The 15,599-nt window shown below is 43.9% G+C and overlaps 1 protein-coding gene across 3 annotated transcripts; it reads left to right on the forward strand.

The window, feature by feature from the left end:
• The first annotated feature begins 238 nt into the window (after positions 1 to 238).
• On the forward strand, positions 239 to 10,628 carry GPR75 (G protein-coupled receptor 75). 3 transcript variants are annotated; one of them, XM_088841480.1, is made up of 3 exons: positions 242 to 397; positions 774 to 777; positions 6,398 to 10,628. In XM_088841480.1, exons 1-3 carry the CDS (start codon positions 294 to 296, stop codon positions 8,039 to 8,041), a joined length of 1,752 nt encoding a protein of 583 aa, XP_088697606.1. In that variant the 5' UTR covers positions 242 to 293; the 3' UTR covers positions 8,042 to 10,628. The 3 variants fall into 3 exon arrangements, with proteins under 3 accessions (XP_088697605.1, XP_088697606.1, XP_088697604.1); XM_088841479.1 differs by lacking the exon at positions 774 to 777 and having other exon boundaries at positions 239 to 397; positions 6,570 to 10,628; XM_088841478.1 differs by lacking the exon at positions 774 to 777 and having other exon boundaries at positions 276 to 397; positions 6,325 to 10,628.
• Positions 10,629 to 15,599: the final 4,971 nt, after the last annotated feature.

Consider the following 15,599-nt stretch of genomic DNA (forward strand, 5'->3'; position numbering starts at 1 on the left):
CTCCACGCAGACTCTTCCTCCATATGTCAGCTCTTGCCAGCCTCAGGGAGCCCCCACTTCCCGAGCGGCAAAACGGCGCGCCTGAGAGCGCGCGGCGCGGGAGACGGAGGTCGCGGCGGCGGGAGCTGCCGGCCCCGCTCCACCACGAGGCCCGCGGGGCGGCCAGGGCGCGGGGGCAGGCGGGGCACGGAGCCCGAGTGTCCAGCGCAGGGGGCGGCGCCCTCGGCGTCTCCGTGACTGCGCCTCCGCGCCCCGGCTCGCCGCGGCTCCCGGGACGCGCGGAGGCGGCGGCGATGGCCATGATGCCTGCAGCTCGGCATCCGCCGGGGCGGCGGGCGAAGCTGGGGTCCCGGCTGCGAGATGGAGGAGGAGGGGCGGCGCTGCGGCCACCAGGCAGGTGAGAGGCCCCCGGAGGAGGACGACCCCGCGGGGACCGGGAGGGCCGCCGGGTGAGGGAGCCGGCCGCCGCGTGGGTCCGGGCCCTGCCGCCGCGCACCTGCCTCCTGGCGAGGCCTCCGGAGGAACCATCTCGCTCCTGCCTTGAGAGTCCCCGGGCCCCGCGGGGCCGGTGGAAGCCCACCCCACCCCCCACGCCCTGCCCGAACCCTCCTCACCTCACCGACCCTTTCCAGAACCCTTTACATGCTTCCCTAGACCGACCTAGGCCCTCCTCACCATAACCTTCTCCAGCCCCGGAGCCCCTACCCATCTCAAATCCCCGATCGGGGTCGCCATGCCCTCCCAGCTGTCTCCTAGCCCAGCCTCATCCTCAGGAGGGTGCTCCACAGCCTCCCATCTCCCACAGCCACCGACCCTACCCGACCCCATCAGCCGCTCCGGGCTTCAAAAGTAGTTCAGTGGGGAGAAAGAGCGTGGCCTCTGAAATGCACATAAGTCTGGCTTGAATCTTAGTGACCTTGGACAAGTCATCTGACTTCCCTGACGTTTTCCAGATATCGCAATACAAATCCAGTGGGAGTATTAACAGTAGTACAAAACCTTGTTCTCTTGAGAGGATTAGACTGAAAATGCCTGCCCTGGAGGAATTGAAGGCATTATGGGGGTGGGTGGGGGGAGAGTTGGAAGAAACCAGATCTTGAGTTGACTTGTAGAAGCTCATGTAAAATGTTTGAATATGTACTAAAATATTAAGATAGCACACTAAAGTATCAGAAGCTCTTCACACATATCATAATGCAAAATCATTGAGGTACATTTTCACTTACTATTGCTCGCTTGCTAGTTACTTGAGAGTCTCTCCTCCTTAGTTGTAATAAGATGCATATGATATGATTTAATTCCTTCTTATTATGTCTAATATGCCTTCTTCTTAAGACTGGTGTTCCAACTTAAAATTTTTCTGATTTTATTATTTTTATTGCATCTTCTTCCAGGCCCTATTTATGCTCCCAGAGATAAAGAGTAGCTTGTATGCTTGCATTGAAAAGAATGTTGGTAACCTCTATTTAATATTTAGGAATAAGTAGCAGATGCATTCATTTACACCCCACCCCAAATAACTGAGCTTTATAATTCTGCCAGCATAGCTTTGCCCCAAATTGTTATCTCAACCTCCTTTTTCTTCAAGTCTCAAAAGTTAGTACTAAGACCTAGGTTTACTTTCCCCTCACTTATTACTTCAAAAGTTTCTCTGCGAAAACCTTTACTTCTGATATGTCTTCTTTTTCTCTCTTTTCTCTTCCCTGTCTCTGATTCCTTCCTTTTTCTCCTAATTATCCCAAATCAGAGTGATTTATAATTCAGTTCAGTTCAGTCGCTCAGTTGTGTCCGACTCCTTGAGACCCCATGAATCACAGCACGCCAGGCCTCTCTATCCATCACCAATTCTCAGAGTTCACTCAAACTCACGTCCATCGAGTCGGTGATGCCATCCAGCCATCTCATTCTCTGTCGTCCCCGTCTTCTCCCACCCCCAATCCCTCCTAGCATCAGACTCTTTTCCAGTGAGTCAACTCGTCGCATGAGGTGGCCAAAGTATTGGAGTTTCAGCTTTAGCATCAGTCCTTCCAATTTATGATTACCTTATACCAAACAATAATTTTTCAATCTCGCCAAAAAGGTACATGCAAATATAGATACAGAATATGTACATGGAACTTTGAGTTGGGAAGGAATTGCAATACCTACTTCATAGGATTATAATGAGAATGAAATAAAGTTGATAACCTATGTAAAGCTTCTAGTAGAAGTCTCTGGCATATAATAACCACCCAATACATTATAGCTGCTGTAACTGTCTTCTGACCTGGGACTCCCTGCCTTGATTGCTTTGCTATTTTGTTTAGCTTGGTGGTGTGCTCCTCCATGGATGGAGGAGCCTGGTAGGCTGCAGTCCATGGGGTCGCTAAGTGTCGGACACAACTGAGCGACTTCACTTTCACTTTTCACTTTCACACATTGGAGAAGGAAATGGCAACCCACTCCATTGTTCTTGCCTGGAGAATCCCAGGGATGGGGGAGCCTAGTGGGCTTCCGTCTATGGGGTCACACAGAGTCGGACACGACTGAAGTGTCTTAGCAGCAGCAGCAGCAGTGCAGCCTTTAGAGAGGAACTGCTTAGGTTCAAATCCATGCTCTGCCCCTTTAAGATAGGTGCTCTCTCTGCCTCAGATTCCCCATCTGTAAAATAGAGATAAGTTACACTGTCTTAGGGTTGTGACGATTTGATAAGTTAATAGTGTGGAGCACTGGGGGCAATGCCTGGCACATCACAAGCACTTAGTAAAGGGAACGTACTAATGATGATACTCCCCAGAATTCCTGACTCAGAATTCTTTTATCAATCTATTGAAAAAATTATAATTGGAAGAAAGTAAAAGTTTCCCCTCAACTGCTCCAAATTTTTTTTTTCTTCTGCCTCTTGTCTTTGGCTAATGTTGATGCTTCATCATTCTATTTTCCCCTTTCCAAATGTTTCCCAGCCTGGACTCTTCATAACTTCCGTCAGCCACTTCTTTTTTTTTTTTTAATAATTTTCATTTATTTATCTATTTTTGCCAGTGCTGGGTCTTTGTTGCTGCATGGGTTTTTTCTCTAGTTGCAGAGAGCAGGGGTTACTCTCTGGTTGTGGTGCATGGGCTTCTCATTATGATGGCTTCTCTTGTGGAGCACGGGCTCTAGAGTGCACAGGCTTCAGTAGTTGCAGCGCGTGGGCTCAGTAGTTGTGGCTCCCAGGCTCTAGAACACAGGCTCAATAGTTGGGGCTCACAGGCTTAGTTGTTCCGAGGCATGTGGGATCTTCTTGGACCAGGGATCGAACCTGTGTCTTCTGCATTGACAGGCAGAATCTTTACCACTGAACCACCAGGGAAGCCCAGCCCGTTCTCTATTATTTCAGTTCAGTTCAGTTCAGTCGCTCAGTCGTGTCCGACTCTCCGCGACCCCATGAATCACAGCACGCCAGGCCTCCCTGTCCATCACCAACTCCCGGAGTTCACTCAAACTCATGTCCATCGAGTCAGTGATGCCATCCAGCCATCTCATTCTCTGTCGTCCCCTTCTCCTCCCGCCCCCAACCTTTCCCAGCATCAGAGTCTTTTCCAGTGAGTCAACTTGTCGCATGAGGTGGCCAAAGTATTGCAGTTTCAGCTTTAGCATCAGTCCTTCCAATGAACACCCAGGATTGATCTCCTTTAGAATGGACTGGTTGGATCTCCTTGCAGTCCAAGGGACTCTCAAAAGTCTTCTCCAGCACCACAGTTCAAAAGCATCAATTCTTCGGCGATCAGCTTTCTTCACAGTCCAACTCTCACATCCATACATGATCACAGGAAAAACCATAGCCTTGACTAGACGGACCTTTGTTGGCAAAGTAATGTCTCTGCTTTTTAATATACTGTCAAGGTTGGTCATAACTTTCCTTCCAAGGAGTAAGCGTCTTTTAATTTCCTGGCTACAATCAGCATCTGCAGTGATTTTGGAGCCCCCAAAAATAAAGTCTGACACTGTTTCCACTGTTTTTCCATCTATTTCCCATGAAGTGATGGGACCAGATGCCATGATCTTTGTTTTCTGAAAAAAAGTCTTTATTATTACTCACTTGATATTTCTCTTAGCATCCTAATTCTAGACTTCATCTTTCTAATTTTCCCAAACCAAATTCCTGCTTCCCTCTTCAGAGTCAGGGGAATTTTCTATAAACAGGAGTATCACCTTTCTGCTTCCACAAATTGGATTTTCTCTTCTACTTCCTTTTTCATTGGTTAACCCCAATCTTCCAATTAACAAAAACTTAACAGTAAAAGTTTTTTTTTTTTTCTTTCACTACACAGGTATCATAAAGTGTTCAGAATACAGGCACACAGTCTTTAAGTGAAAACAATAAGCTGTCCATTATTATTATTTTTTAATTCTAATCATCAGGAAACTAAAGATCAGGACTAGTTCTTCTCTCCCATAGAACTCTTACAAGGGAAATACAGAAAAGTTGGTCCCACTTGCCAGTGGAAAAATACAAGATATTTTCATGATCTGTGCTTTTTGACCATTGAGCATATAGAAGAGGTTATCTTCTTCCTTCATGAAGGACACCAGTTAGTTTTATGGATCTCCGCAGGACTGAAATGTGTCTGACACTGGCACAGGTGTACCTATTGCTGAATGCTGGGAGACTTCTGTATTGGGTGGTTCCTAACTCCTGCTTGAAGTTCCCAGTAATCTCTCACTGATCAGGCCCCTTCCTCTGCACCCCATGATTCAGCAACTGAAGAATTTACCCCTGGCTTTGCTGGAGGCCCTGGGACTCAGCTTGAGCTGGTGGTTAAATATTCTGAACATCACCCATAGACCTCAAGAGTACCACTGGTTATTCTTAAAATGCTGGATTAAAGCACATTCTTTTTGGTTGCCAAGAGCTTTGGATGTACCACTGGAAACATCTTTGGGAGTAGAGTGGACACCAGGCCAATGGGGCTTTGTGATTTAGAACAACAAAAGACTGTGTGAAGGTATTTTAAATCTCATTGCAAATGGGAAAGAAACTTAAAAGACCAAAAAGAAAATAAATTATTCTTTAAAAGTAGATGCTGTGTCATGCTCATCTATGCACCCAGAGTACCTGGTGTGAAGCTGGCAGAGAGTACGCACACGTAGATATAAACTGGGTGAATCCCTGCATGAATGCATGCACTGGGTGAATGTATGCATCCTGCTTCATCATGAGGATATTCCTGTTGAGATCATGATAACTCACATTTATATAGAGTTTACAGAGCAAACTGGTAAATCTCAGATATAATTCTGACATCGTTCATTACTTCCATTTATATAGTCCTACACAAAGTTCTTTTCCAGAGGAGAGTATGGAGTTGGCCAAGAAATCACAAGCAGGGAGAAAAAAATAAATAATGGAAAATAAAGGATTCTTCCTAGAGAAAGAAATCGGATTTGTTAGTGATGTATGGAAGGTTTGTAGAAGGCCACAGTATACTTCAGCGGTACCCTCTTGCTTATGGGTTTCTCCGGTGGCTCTGACGGTAGAGAATCTGCCTGCAGTACAGGAGACCTGGGTTCAGTCCCTGGGTTGGGAAGATCCCCTGGAGAAGGGAATGGCAACCCACTCCAGTATTCTTGCCTGGAGAATTCCATGAACAGAGGAGCCTGGCAGGCTACAGTCCATGGGTAAAGCACAGAGTTGGACATGACTGAATGACTTTCACTCTTGCTTATATGTCAAGCACGTGCTGTTTCTTGCCTCAGTCCTTCTGCTGCGAAGACCTGCTCCCTTCTCCCAGACTGTCTGTCCCCCACTCCATACCCCTCACCCTTCACCCATCTAGCCCCTCCTCATGAAGACCCCCTTAGCCTCTCTCAGCCTCCTCCCTGGCCTGGATCAATCCCCCCTTCTCTCCACACTGCACTGCCATCAGCTGATTTGCCACATTTGGCTGTAATTACATAGATTGATTTGCTCCAACTAGACTGTGATCTCTTTGGTGGAGAGGTTATATTCTTGGTGTCCAATGTCTGGGAACAGAGTTTCTGAAGGTAACGTCTGCACACTTACCCTTTAATCACAATTTCAAGGGGGCGAGGCCTCAGTATCGGTTTTCTTTTTTTTAACCTGCTCTCCAGCTGATGCTTAAACTAGTTTGAAAACCCCTGTGTCCTAAAACCTAAACTTAGCTGGATGAATGTATTTCAAGGTGCCTGTGTCTTTTCTCTGTGGGACTTTGGGAGGAGAAATACTTTCTGGGCATTGGGTCAGAGCTGAAAAAGCCTAGTGCTTTTGTAAAAGATCACGAGATCACTCTGCCTCTCTCCATTCATTCCTTTCTGTTTCTGGGAATGCATTTTCGTGCACAGGCTTTTCTGCCTTGGGCCCCTTTTGTCAGTCATCACTCGTCTGTGAGTTGAGGCCCTGACTGCCTACCCACAGAAGGAAGAGTCGTCTCTGAAGATGAACTCAACAGGCCACCTTCAGGATGTGCCCAACACCACCCTGCTCCACGTGCCTCACGCCCAGGGAGGGAACAGTACCGGTATCTGGGAGGGTCTCCAGGAACCCGTCCACACCGCCACCTTGGTGACCTGTACCTTTCTGCTCGCAGTCATCTTCTGCCTGGGCTCTTACGGCAACTTCATTGTCTTCTTGTCCTTCTTCGATCCGGCCTTCAGGAAATTCAGAACCAACTTTGATTTCATGATCCTGAACCTGTCCTTCTGTGACCTCTTCATCTGTGGCGTGACGGCCCCCATGTTCACCTTTGTGTTGTTCTTCAGCTCAGCCAGTGGCATACCGGACACTTTCTGCTTCACCTTCCACCTCACCAGCTCGGGCTTCATCATCATGTCCCTCAAGACAGTGGCGGTGATTGCCCTGCACCGGCTCCGCATGGTGTTGGGGAAGCAGCCCAACCGCACGGCCTCCTTCCCCTGCACGCTGCTTCTCACTCTGATCCTCTGGACCACCAGTTTCACCCTCGCCACCTTGGCCACCCTGAAAACCAGCAAGTCACATCTCTGCCTTCCCATGTCCAGTCTGATCGCTGGAGAAGGGAAAGCCATCCTGTCTCTCTACGTGGTCGACTTTGCCTTTTGTGTGGCAGTGGTCTCCGTGTCCTACGTCATGATCGCTCAGACACTGCGGAAGAACGCTCAGGTCAGAAAGTGCCCCGCTGTGATCACCGTTGATGCTTCCAGACCACAGCCTTTCATGGGTGCCTCTGTGAAGGGAGGTGGCGAGCCCATCCAGTGTACCATGCCGGCTCTGTACAGGAACCAGAATTACAACAAACTGCAGCACATTCAGACCCACGGATACACCAAGAGTCCAAACCAGCTGCCGACCCCCGCGGCCAGCCGGCTCCAGCTGGTATCGGCCGTCAATCTGTCCACGGCGAAGGACTCCAAGGCGGTGGTCACCTGTGTGGTCATCGTGCTTTCAGTCCTGGTGTGCTGTCTTCCGCTGGGGATTTCCTTGGTGCAGGTGGTTCTGTCCAGCAATGGGAGCTTCATCCTTTACCAGTTTGAACTGTTGGGGTTTACGCTTATATTTCTCAAGTCAGGATTAAACCCTTTTATATATTCTCGGAACAGTGCAGGGCTGAGAAGGAAAGTGCTGTGGTGCCTCCAGTACATCGGCCTGGGTTTTTTCTGCTGCAAACAGAAGACCCGACTTCGTGCCATGGGAAAAGGGAACCTCGAAGTCAACAGAAACAAATCCTCCCATCATGAAACGAACTCTGCCTACATGTTGTCTCCAAAGCCCCAGAAGAAATTTGTGGACCAGGCCTGTGGCCCAAGTCACTCAAAGGAAAGTGTGGTCAGTCCCAAGATGTCTGCTGGACATCAGCACCATGGTCAGAGCAGCTCTACCCCCATCAACACTCGGATTGAGCCGTACTACAGTATCTACAACAGCAGCCCATCCCAGGAAGAGCGCATCCCACATAACTTACAGCCAGTAAACTCCTTTGGGTTTGCCAATTCATATATCGCCATACATTATCACACTACTAATGATTTAATGCAAGAATATGACAGCACATCAGCCAAGCAGATTCCAGTCCCCTCTGTTTAGAATCGTGGAGGCTAGCGAATCTTATATAAACTGTTTTGGTTTCTGATACTAATTGATTTTTTTTAAAATTTGGGAGACCAGAGGTACATCAAAACTTAAAGACCTAGACAGTTGACACTTAGAACTATCTTTTTTCTGAAGTATTAGCATCTCTTGGTTTGCTTTGCAGTTTCTTGACATTTTAAGAGTTGATGAAAAAGTTTATTATTTTACACCTGACCTGTACTCCAATCTTTTGTACTAAATTTTTAAATAGATGCCAGGGAATGGTTTTGCTACTGTATTAAAGTAGGGAAGGAACTGATTATGATCATTTGACTCAATGTTATGATTCTTTGAAGTATGAGCTGGATTTTTTAAAGACTATGAAGGTATCATCTTTACTGAGGTATTATTTTTATTAACTGGATTATAAATTTTAATCCTTTGAAGTGTTCAAATGGGGTCAATATATTTTTTTTTGGTAGCAGGCTTATTGGAGTAAATAATACATTGTTAAATCAGAAATGTATTATTTATAGCTATATTTACCAAAAATGCACAAGCATTAGTTACTTTCTTTTCATAAGACAGTCATCTAAGAATAGAGTACTATGATTATTACCATTTCTAATTATAGATATTATTCTTTTGTGTCAGCTGAGTCGCTGTATAGTTCTTTAGAAAATAAATCTGTTTTTTTCTTGCTAAAAATGAATTATTCTATTTCAGAATGATCTTACCCAAGAAACTTAGTGAAGAGGACTGCATCTATAGTAGAGTGATGCTCTTCCTGGGAGAGTAGACGCTAACTGTGGTCATCTCATCAGGGCACTGTTATGTTATGTGGGAAGTGGGCTAGACTGCTGTATGTGTTAGACAACCTTTAATTACTGTTTAAGAAGGTGTAAGGATGAGATGGGGGTGTTTCAATGTATGCTTTCCTTCTGTGTGAGAATGGTTTGTTCACACCTGACAAAGAGTATCTAAGTAACTATTTAGAAAACATTTTTTTTATCTTTGTTTATATATTACCACACTAGAAAAATTCTTAAGATGATCTGTTTTCAAACTAATTGTGTTACTTCTCTCCCATGAATCTTAAACTGGAAATGGGCAGTAAGGGGAAATAGATTAAGCATTTCTACACTTAAAACTAATTTTATTATATACTCAGTGATGCCTAGCATAACAACTGTAAACTTATTTTTTTATGTAAAAATGTTTTCATGATGTAGTTGACTTTTGAACTCAGTACAATTTTGGAACTATAGCTTTTAGAAAAGATGAGCATCAAGATACAAAACCTATCTTTATAAATTGTTATATTCAAGAGCTGTTATTACAGATTGGAAGGCACTTTGTCCCTTTGGATGAAAGGTGTTCAGGTTATAGCATCCTCTCCCATGCTATTCCTAAAATCAGAGATTATGAGAGGCGTGGAGAAGATAATTAATACTCAATTAGAACTCTCCTCAGTCTCATCTAATAATTCTGACCTTCCAGTATCAACCAGTCATTTCTATTTCCAAGGTTTAAGTATGACATATGGATTTTATTTTGTTTTTAAATTCACTTTTTAGGGCTCTCTCCTTCCCTTCCCTCTCTCCCTTCTATCCTTTATTTTTACTATTAAATTTTATAACAGAAGAAAAAATATCCACTCTCACTTTTTTTTTTTTGGTAATTGAATGGTATTTTTGGAAGCCACTGTGACCTATTTCAATTGTGCTTTTATATTTTTAATACAACTCTGTTTTCATTTGTTAATATTACCATGAAATAGATTGGTATATAACCTCTTTTTAACAAAGAATTAAGAAATCTAATATCCTGTCCCAAGATCATTTGAAGAATGGTGTCAAATTAGGAATTAAACATTTATCTAAATTCAGAACCTGGTATTTATTTCAGTACGCCAAACAGCTTTTTAAGTAATAACATTAATCAAGAAGCTATTTCATACTTTTTAAGGTATGAATCTCTTTTTGGCCAGGCATTTCAAATGTGACTCAATAAAAGATATTTTTTAAAAATTTCTATTGTACTTGTAAAACTAAAAATTACAGGTTTTCTTTGTGACTTTTGAGTTTGAGACAATTTGACCCATGTTTGGCAGGTAAAAATCATAGCATAAAGAAAATTAAGCATGTACATATGAGGTTTCAGTCTCTTTATGCTCATCAAGAAATTATGGATTTAACTTGCATGAAGTATATAGTGGGCTAGATTCTTTATATCTCTGTATCTATGTCTATATGTAGGTATGTAGATGTAGATATAGAGGTAGGAATGTGTAACTTGTCTCTTCATAAGTTATATATGTCTAGCCATATCTATATCTACCTGGAGATAAAGATACAAATAGGCATATATAACTTCTCCATAAGGGCTAAAATGAAAAATTTTATAAAAGTAATGAGAATTCACTTATATGACTAATTAAGCAGGGCATATTTATTAGTTCTCTTGATGCTTTACTGTGATGCAAAGTATGTGATTCAAACATTTTATAATTGTTCTGATGTTAACCATTAGGCCAGATTTGTATTACTGATGCTTTTAATGTTCTTTTAAACTGATGTTTGGAAAATAAAAATAATGAAAATCCGGACATTTCTGAACCTCAGACTGCACTATTTTTATGTTCCTGTCCAGTCACTTAAAAGCCATCAGAGAACAGCTGTGTTGAAACTCTGAGAAAGTTCTTTTCCTTAAAAGACGAAATAGCCTGTTTGACCACATTTTGTAGCATGCATTTATACTCAGGATAACTGGGAATAATTAGCTCCAAAGGTTAATTATTTACTCAACTAGGTTTATCACCCAGTGGGAAAAGTTGTGACTAAACATTTCAAAAACTTCTCTGAAATGACATGACTGGTAAAAGATACGGAATTCTGGATATTTCAGTTTGTCAATCAGGGTTTGATTTTAAGAATCAGGAAACATTAGTTTAAGCAGAAAAGGACTGAATATAGGAAGTCAGATGACTTCTCAATCATTAGAAGGGCAAGGCTCTTTGACGATGGGTCTTGAGGAAAATTCCAAATAAATGCTACCAATAGCCAGCAGAGCTGCTCCTTCTGCTATAGCCAGGAAGGGAGGGAGTCAGGAGATTTCCTTGGACCTTGGACTTCAAGGACACTGGCTGCTACACTGCCACTCCCTTTATAACCAATCCTGTTGACACCTCCAAAGCAAATGCTGAACATCAAAGCAGTGCTGCAGAAAAAAATTGGCACTGGATCTTTAGTTGGCAGAACCCAACTTGCCTTTAAAACCTGAGGTTCCATGAACCTGGAAAGTGTAGTTACACTAAAAAGGTAAACTGAAAGGTTCAGGAAAGATCATGAGTTCCAATCCACTCCATCCTCAAGGGTCCATCTTTTTGGTGCTCAACATTTATAGCCACTCTTCTAGCTGTACGTCCAAAGAACACCAGCAACAACAGCTCCACTCACAACTGCTGTCACTTAAACAAAAACATGCTTCTGTCCTTCACAGGAAAGATGCAAAGTCCGATCAACTACTCTCATTCTTGGTGATGTGCGTTGAACTTTTCTAGTTCAGGCAAAAATCTCAACTTTATATTCTGTAACGTAAGGATGAGACTGTAAAGTTTACCACTGAATGGTCAGGCCACTCAAGAGGGCTGCTCTCTCACTGTTTGTCCATCCTGTGCCTGCCCTACCAGCACCCTATGTCCATGGCTAACCTTCCTACAGGCTTGCTCCAGGCCCCAGCTGGTGATTGTTTCTATCAAAGAGGCGGTGAGTGGTGTGCCCGTCCACTAGTTTCCCTGGTAACTGATGAGCCCACCTGATGTCAATTCCCCTATCACTGGTCATCTCCCTGCACTCTGGCATAGACTGCCGTCTTGTCCTGCCTGCCCACCGCTGCCCATGGAGGGGTGTCACTCCAGGACCTTGCTTCAGTCCCCATGATCCATTAAACCATTTGATACTGACCAGGGTTCTTGGCCTTCCCTAGTCAACACAAATTGATAAGAGGCCTGTCACAGTAGTAGGGAGAGAAAACCGGTAACAGTTCCCTTGCTCACTCCCAGAGGTGAGGAGAGCTGGTTCCTTATATGGGCTGAGGGTAGGGGTAGTCCAGAGGTCAGGCTGTAGGGGTGGCTTAGGTGTTTTGCTCACCTCTTTATTGGTATTGAGTGCAGGGGGCATGCACAGTACCTTGCTTTTTCTCCCGACACACCCTGGTTCTTTTGTTTGCTTTTTTTGCTAAGTCATGTCCGACTCTGTGACCCCACAGATTGTAGCCCACCAGGCTCCTCTGTCCATGGGGACTGAAACCCTGTTTTTACTCCCAGCTCCCAGAAGCAGCAGTTGGGTTTTTTTTGGTCCTTTTGTATTTTTGTCCAGAATTCGCCTGAACTGTGCATGCACACAGTTACGTTTAGCCCCTTCCAGTTTCTTTGTATTATGTTGTTCGAGGAGACATTTGTCCAGGTGCAAACAGTGCAGCAAAGGTCCCAGGTCCTGGCCTGTCATACACTGAGTCTCTGCTGCTGGGTCCAGGCTCTTCAGCCTTGAAGCTGGGCGAGCACAGGCCTTGGCCTGTAGGGTCCAGCTCCCAAACCAACAAACACATATTATAGAAAGCAGCAGGAAAACGGGGTTAAGAACAGGAATTTGGTGGAAATGTATCATAAGGAAGAAGACACGGGAGCTAATATAGGCCTGCCTTGCTTCTTTCTTTCTTTATTTTTGGCCGTGTTGGGTCTTAGGTGCAGAGTGTGGGCTCTTCATTGCAGTGCATGGGCTTCTCTGTAGTTGTGACATGCAGGCTTAGTTGCCACACAGCATGTGGGATCTTAGTTCCCTGACCAGGGATCGAGCCCACATCTCCCAGATTGGAAGACAGATTCTTAACCACTGGACCACCAGGGAAGTCCCAGGCCTTACTAGCTTTTGATCAGGAAGTCATGGTTGGTATTTTGTAACTTCTACCATTCCCTTCTTCTTATCCCTTCCTCTGAGAAAATAAATAACTTTATAAAATAGTGGAGGGAAGGAAATACTAAGAAAACAAAACTTAAGGAACATAAAGCAGGATTACAGAAATAAGACAGCAAAACAATGTAAATGCATTATCTTGTTTATAAAAGACAAAATTCCTTGAATTATAAATGATATGCAGGGAGTTCCCTGGCAGTCCGGTGGCTCAGATGGTAAAGCGTCTGCCTACAATGTGGGAGACCCGGGTTCAAACCCTGCGTCAGGAAGATCCCCTGGAGAAGGAAATGGCAACCCGCTCCAGTATTCTTGCCTGGAAAATCCCATGGAGGGAGGATCCTGGTAGGCTATGGTCCATGGGGTCGCAAAGAGTTGGACACGACTGAGTGACTTCACTTTCCCTTTCACTTTCCCTGGCAGTCCGGTGGTTGGGACTCTGCACTTGCATTGCTGAGGGCCTGGGTTCAATCCCAGTTCGGGGAACTAGAATTGCCACAAGTCACGTGGCAGAGTCGTAAGAAAAAAGATGTGCAAAATTTGTTGCTTGGAATAGATAAACATAAGATGCTGCTGCTGCTGCTGCATCACTTCAGTCGTGTCCGACTCTGTGTGACCCCACAGATGGAAGCCCACCAGGCTCCCCCATCCCTGGGATTCTCCAGGCAAGAACACTGGAGTGGGTTGCCATTTCCTTCTCCAATGTGTGAAAGTGAAAAGTGAAAGTGAAGTCGCTCAGTCGTGTCTGACCCTTAGCGACCCCATGGACTGCAGCCTACCAGGCTCCTCCATCCATGGGATTTTCTAGGCAATAGTACTGGAGTGGCTTGCCATTGCCTTCTCTGAAACATAAGATAAACTGATGTAAAAATTAAAAGATACGAAAAGTAGATCATGCTTTGACGAACAAAAAGAAGGGCATTACAACATTAATAGCAGAGAAGAACAGAACTGAAAACAAACCCATATTAAAGAAGAGAATTAATATTGATAAAGAGAACACCCAAATAGTATAAAACTATTCATTCATTCAGTGGATATTTAATGAATACTCTGTGCCAGGAACTTGAGATACACTGGTGAAGTTTCTGTTCTCCAGACAGTTACATTATGCTGAGGGAGATAAACAGGTTCAGTTCAGTTCAGTCGCTCAGTCATGTCCGACTCTTTGCGACCCCATGGACTGCAGCACGCCAGGCCTCCCTGTCCATCACCAACTCCCAGAGTTTACCCAAACTAATGTCCATTGAGGCAGTGATGCCATCCTGCCATCTCATCCTCTGTCATCCCCTTCTCCTCCTGCCCTCAATCTTTCCCATCATCAGGGTCTTTTCAAATGAGTTAGTTCTTCGCATCAGGTGGCCAAAGTACTGGAGTTTCAGCTTCAACATTAGTCCTTCCAATGAACACTCAGGATTGATCTCCTTTAGGATGGACTGGTCGGATCTCCTTGCAGTCCAAGGGACTCTTAAGAGTCTTTTCCAACACCACAGTTCAAAAGCATCAATTATTTGGGACTCAGCTTTCTTTACAGTCCAACTCTCACACCTACATATGACTACTGGAAAAACCATAGCCTTGACTAGACAGACCTTGGTTGGCAAAGTAATGTCTCTGCTTTTTAATATGCTGTCTAGTTTTGTCATAACTTTCCTTCCAAGGTGTAAGTGACTTTTAATTTCATGGCTACAGTCACCATCTCCAGTGATTTTGGAGCCCCCCAAAATAAAGTCAGCCACTGTTTCCACCGTTTCCCCATCTATTTGCCATGGAGTGATGGGACTGGATGCCATGATCTTAGTTTTCTGAATGTTGAGCTTCAAGCCAACTTTTTCACTCTCTTCTTTCACTTTCATCAAGAGGCTCTTTAGTTCTTCTTCACTTTCTGCCATTCTTCATCTGCATATCTGAGATTATTGATATTTCTCCTAGCAGTCTTGATTCCAGCTTGTGCTTCATCCAATCCAGTGTTTCTAATGATGTACTCTGCATGTAAGTTAAATAAGTAGGGTGACAATGTACAGCCTTGACAAACTCCTTTTCCTATTTGGAACCAGTCTGTTGTTCCATGTCCAGTTCTAACTGTTGCTTCCTGACCTGCATACAGGTTTCTCAAGAGGCAGGTCAGGTGGTCTGGTATTCCCATCTCTTTCAGGATTTTTCACAGTTTATTGTGATCCACACAGTCAAAGGCTTTGGCAGAGTCAATAAAGCATAAACAGGTTAACCAATAAGTATGTAATTTTTATGTAGTGCTATGTTCTATGAAGAAAAACAAAATAATTAAGACAGAGAAAGTGTCAGGGATGTTATTTTTATGCAGGAAGTTAGAAACTATTTGGGACAATAATAGAACTGACTACAGTGTTATTCATTATCATTTAGTTCTAATTTCCATTATTATATTGATTTTAAGCTAGTAAATTGATTTTAAGATGCATCTTTAATTTAATATCAGCTTTTGGAGAATAAAGAAACATTATTCAATTACAAGATAGATCTGAATTTCCATTATTATATTTCTTTGGGTCCACAAATTATTTAGAAGTGATTCTCTTGGTTTCCAAATGTTATATATCAATTACTGATTTTTAACTTGATGA

Source organism: Moschus berezovskii, chromosome 11, assembly GCF_049115385.1.
Source record: "Moschus berezovskii isolate FMDL1 chromosome 11, NW_MosBer_1.0, whole genome shotgun sequence".
NCBI classification, from domain to species: Eukaryota; Metazoa; Chordata; class Mammalia; order Artiodactyla; family Moschidae; genus Moschus; species Moschus berezovskii.

Excerpts from the sequence above, each read along its gene's own strand:
- GPR75 (XM_088841480.1), top strand. The coding sequence starts at position 294 with ATGGCCATGATGCCTGCAGCTCGGCATCCGCCGGGGCGGCGGGCGAAG.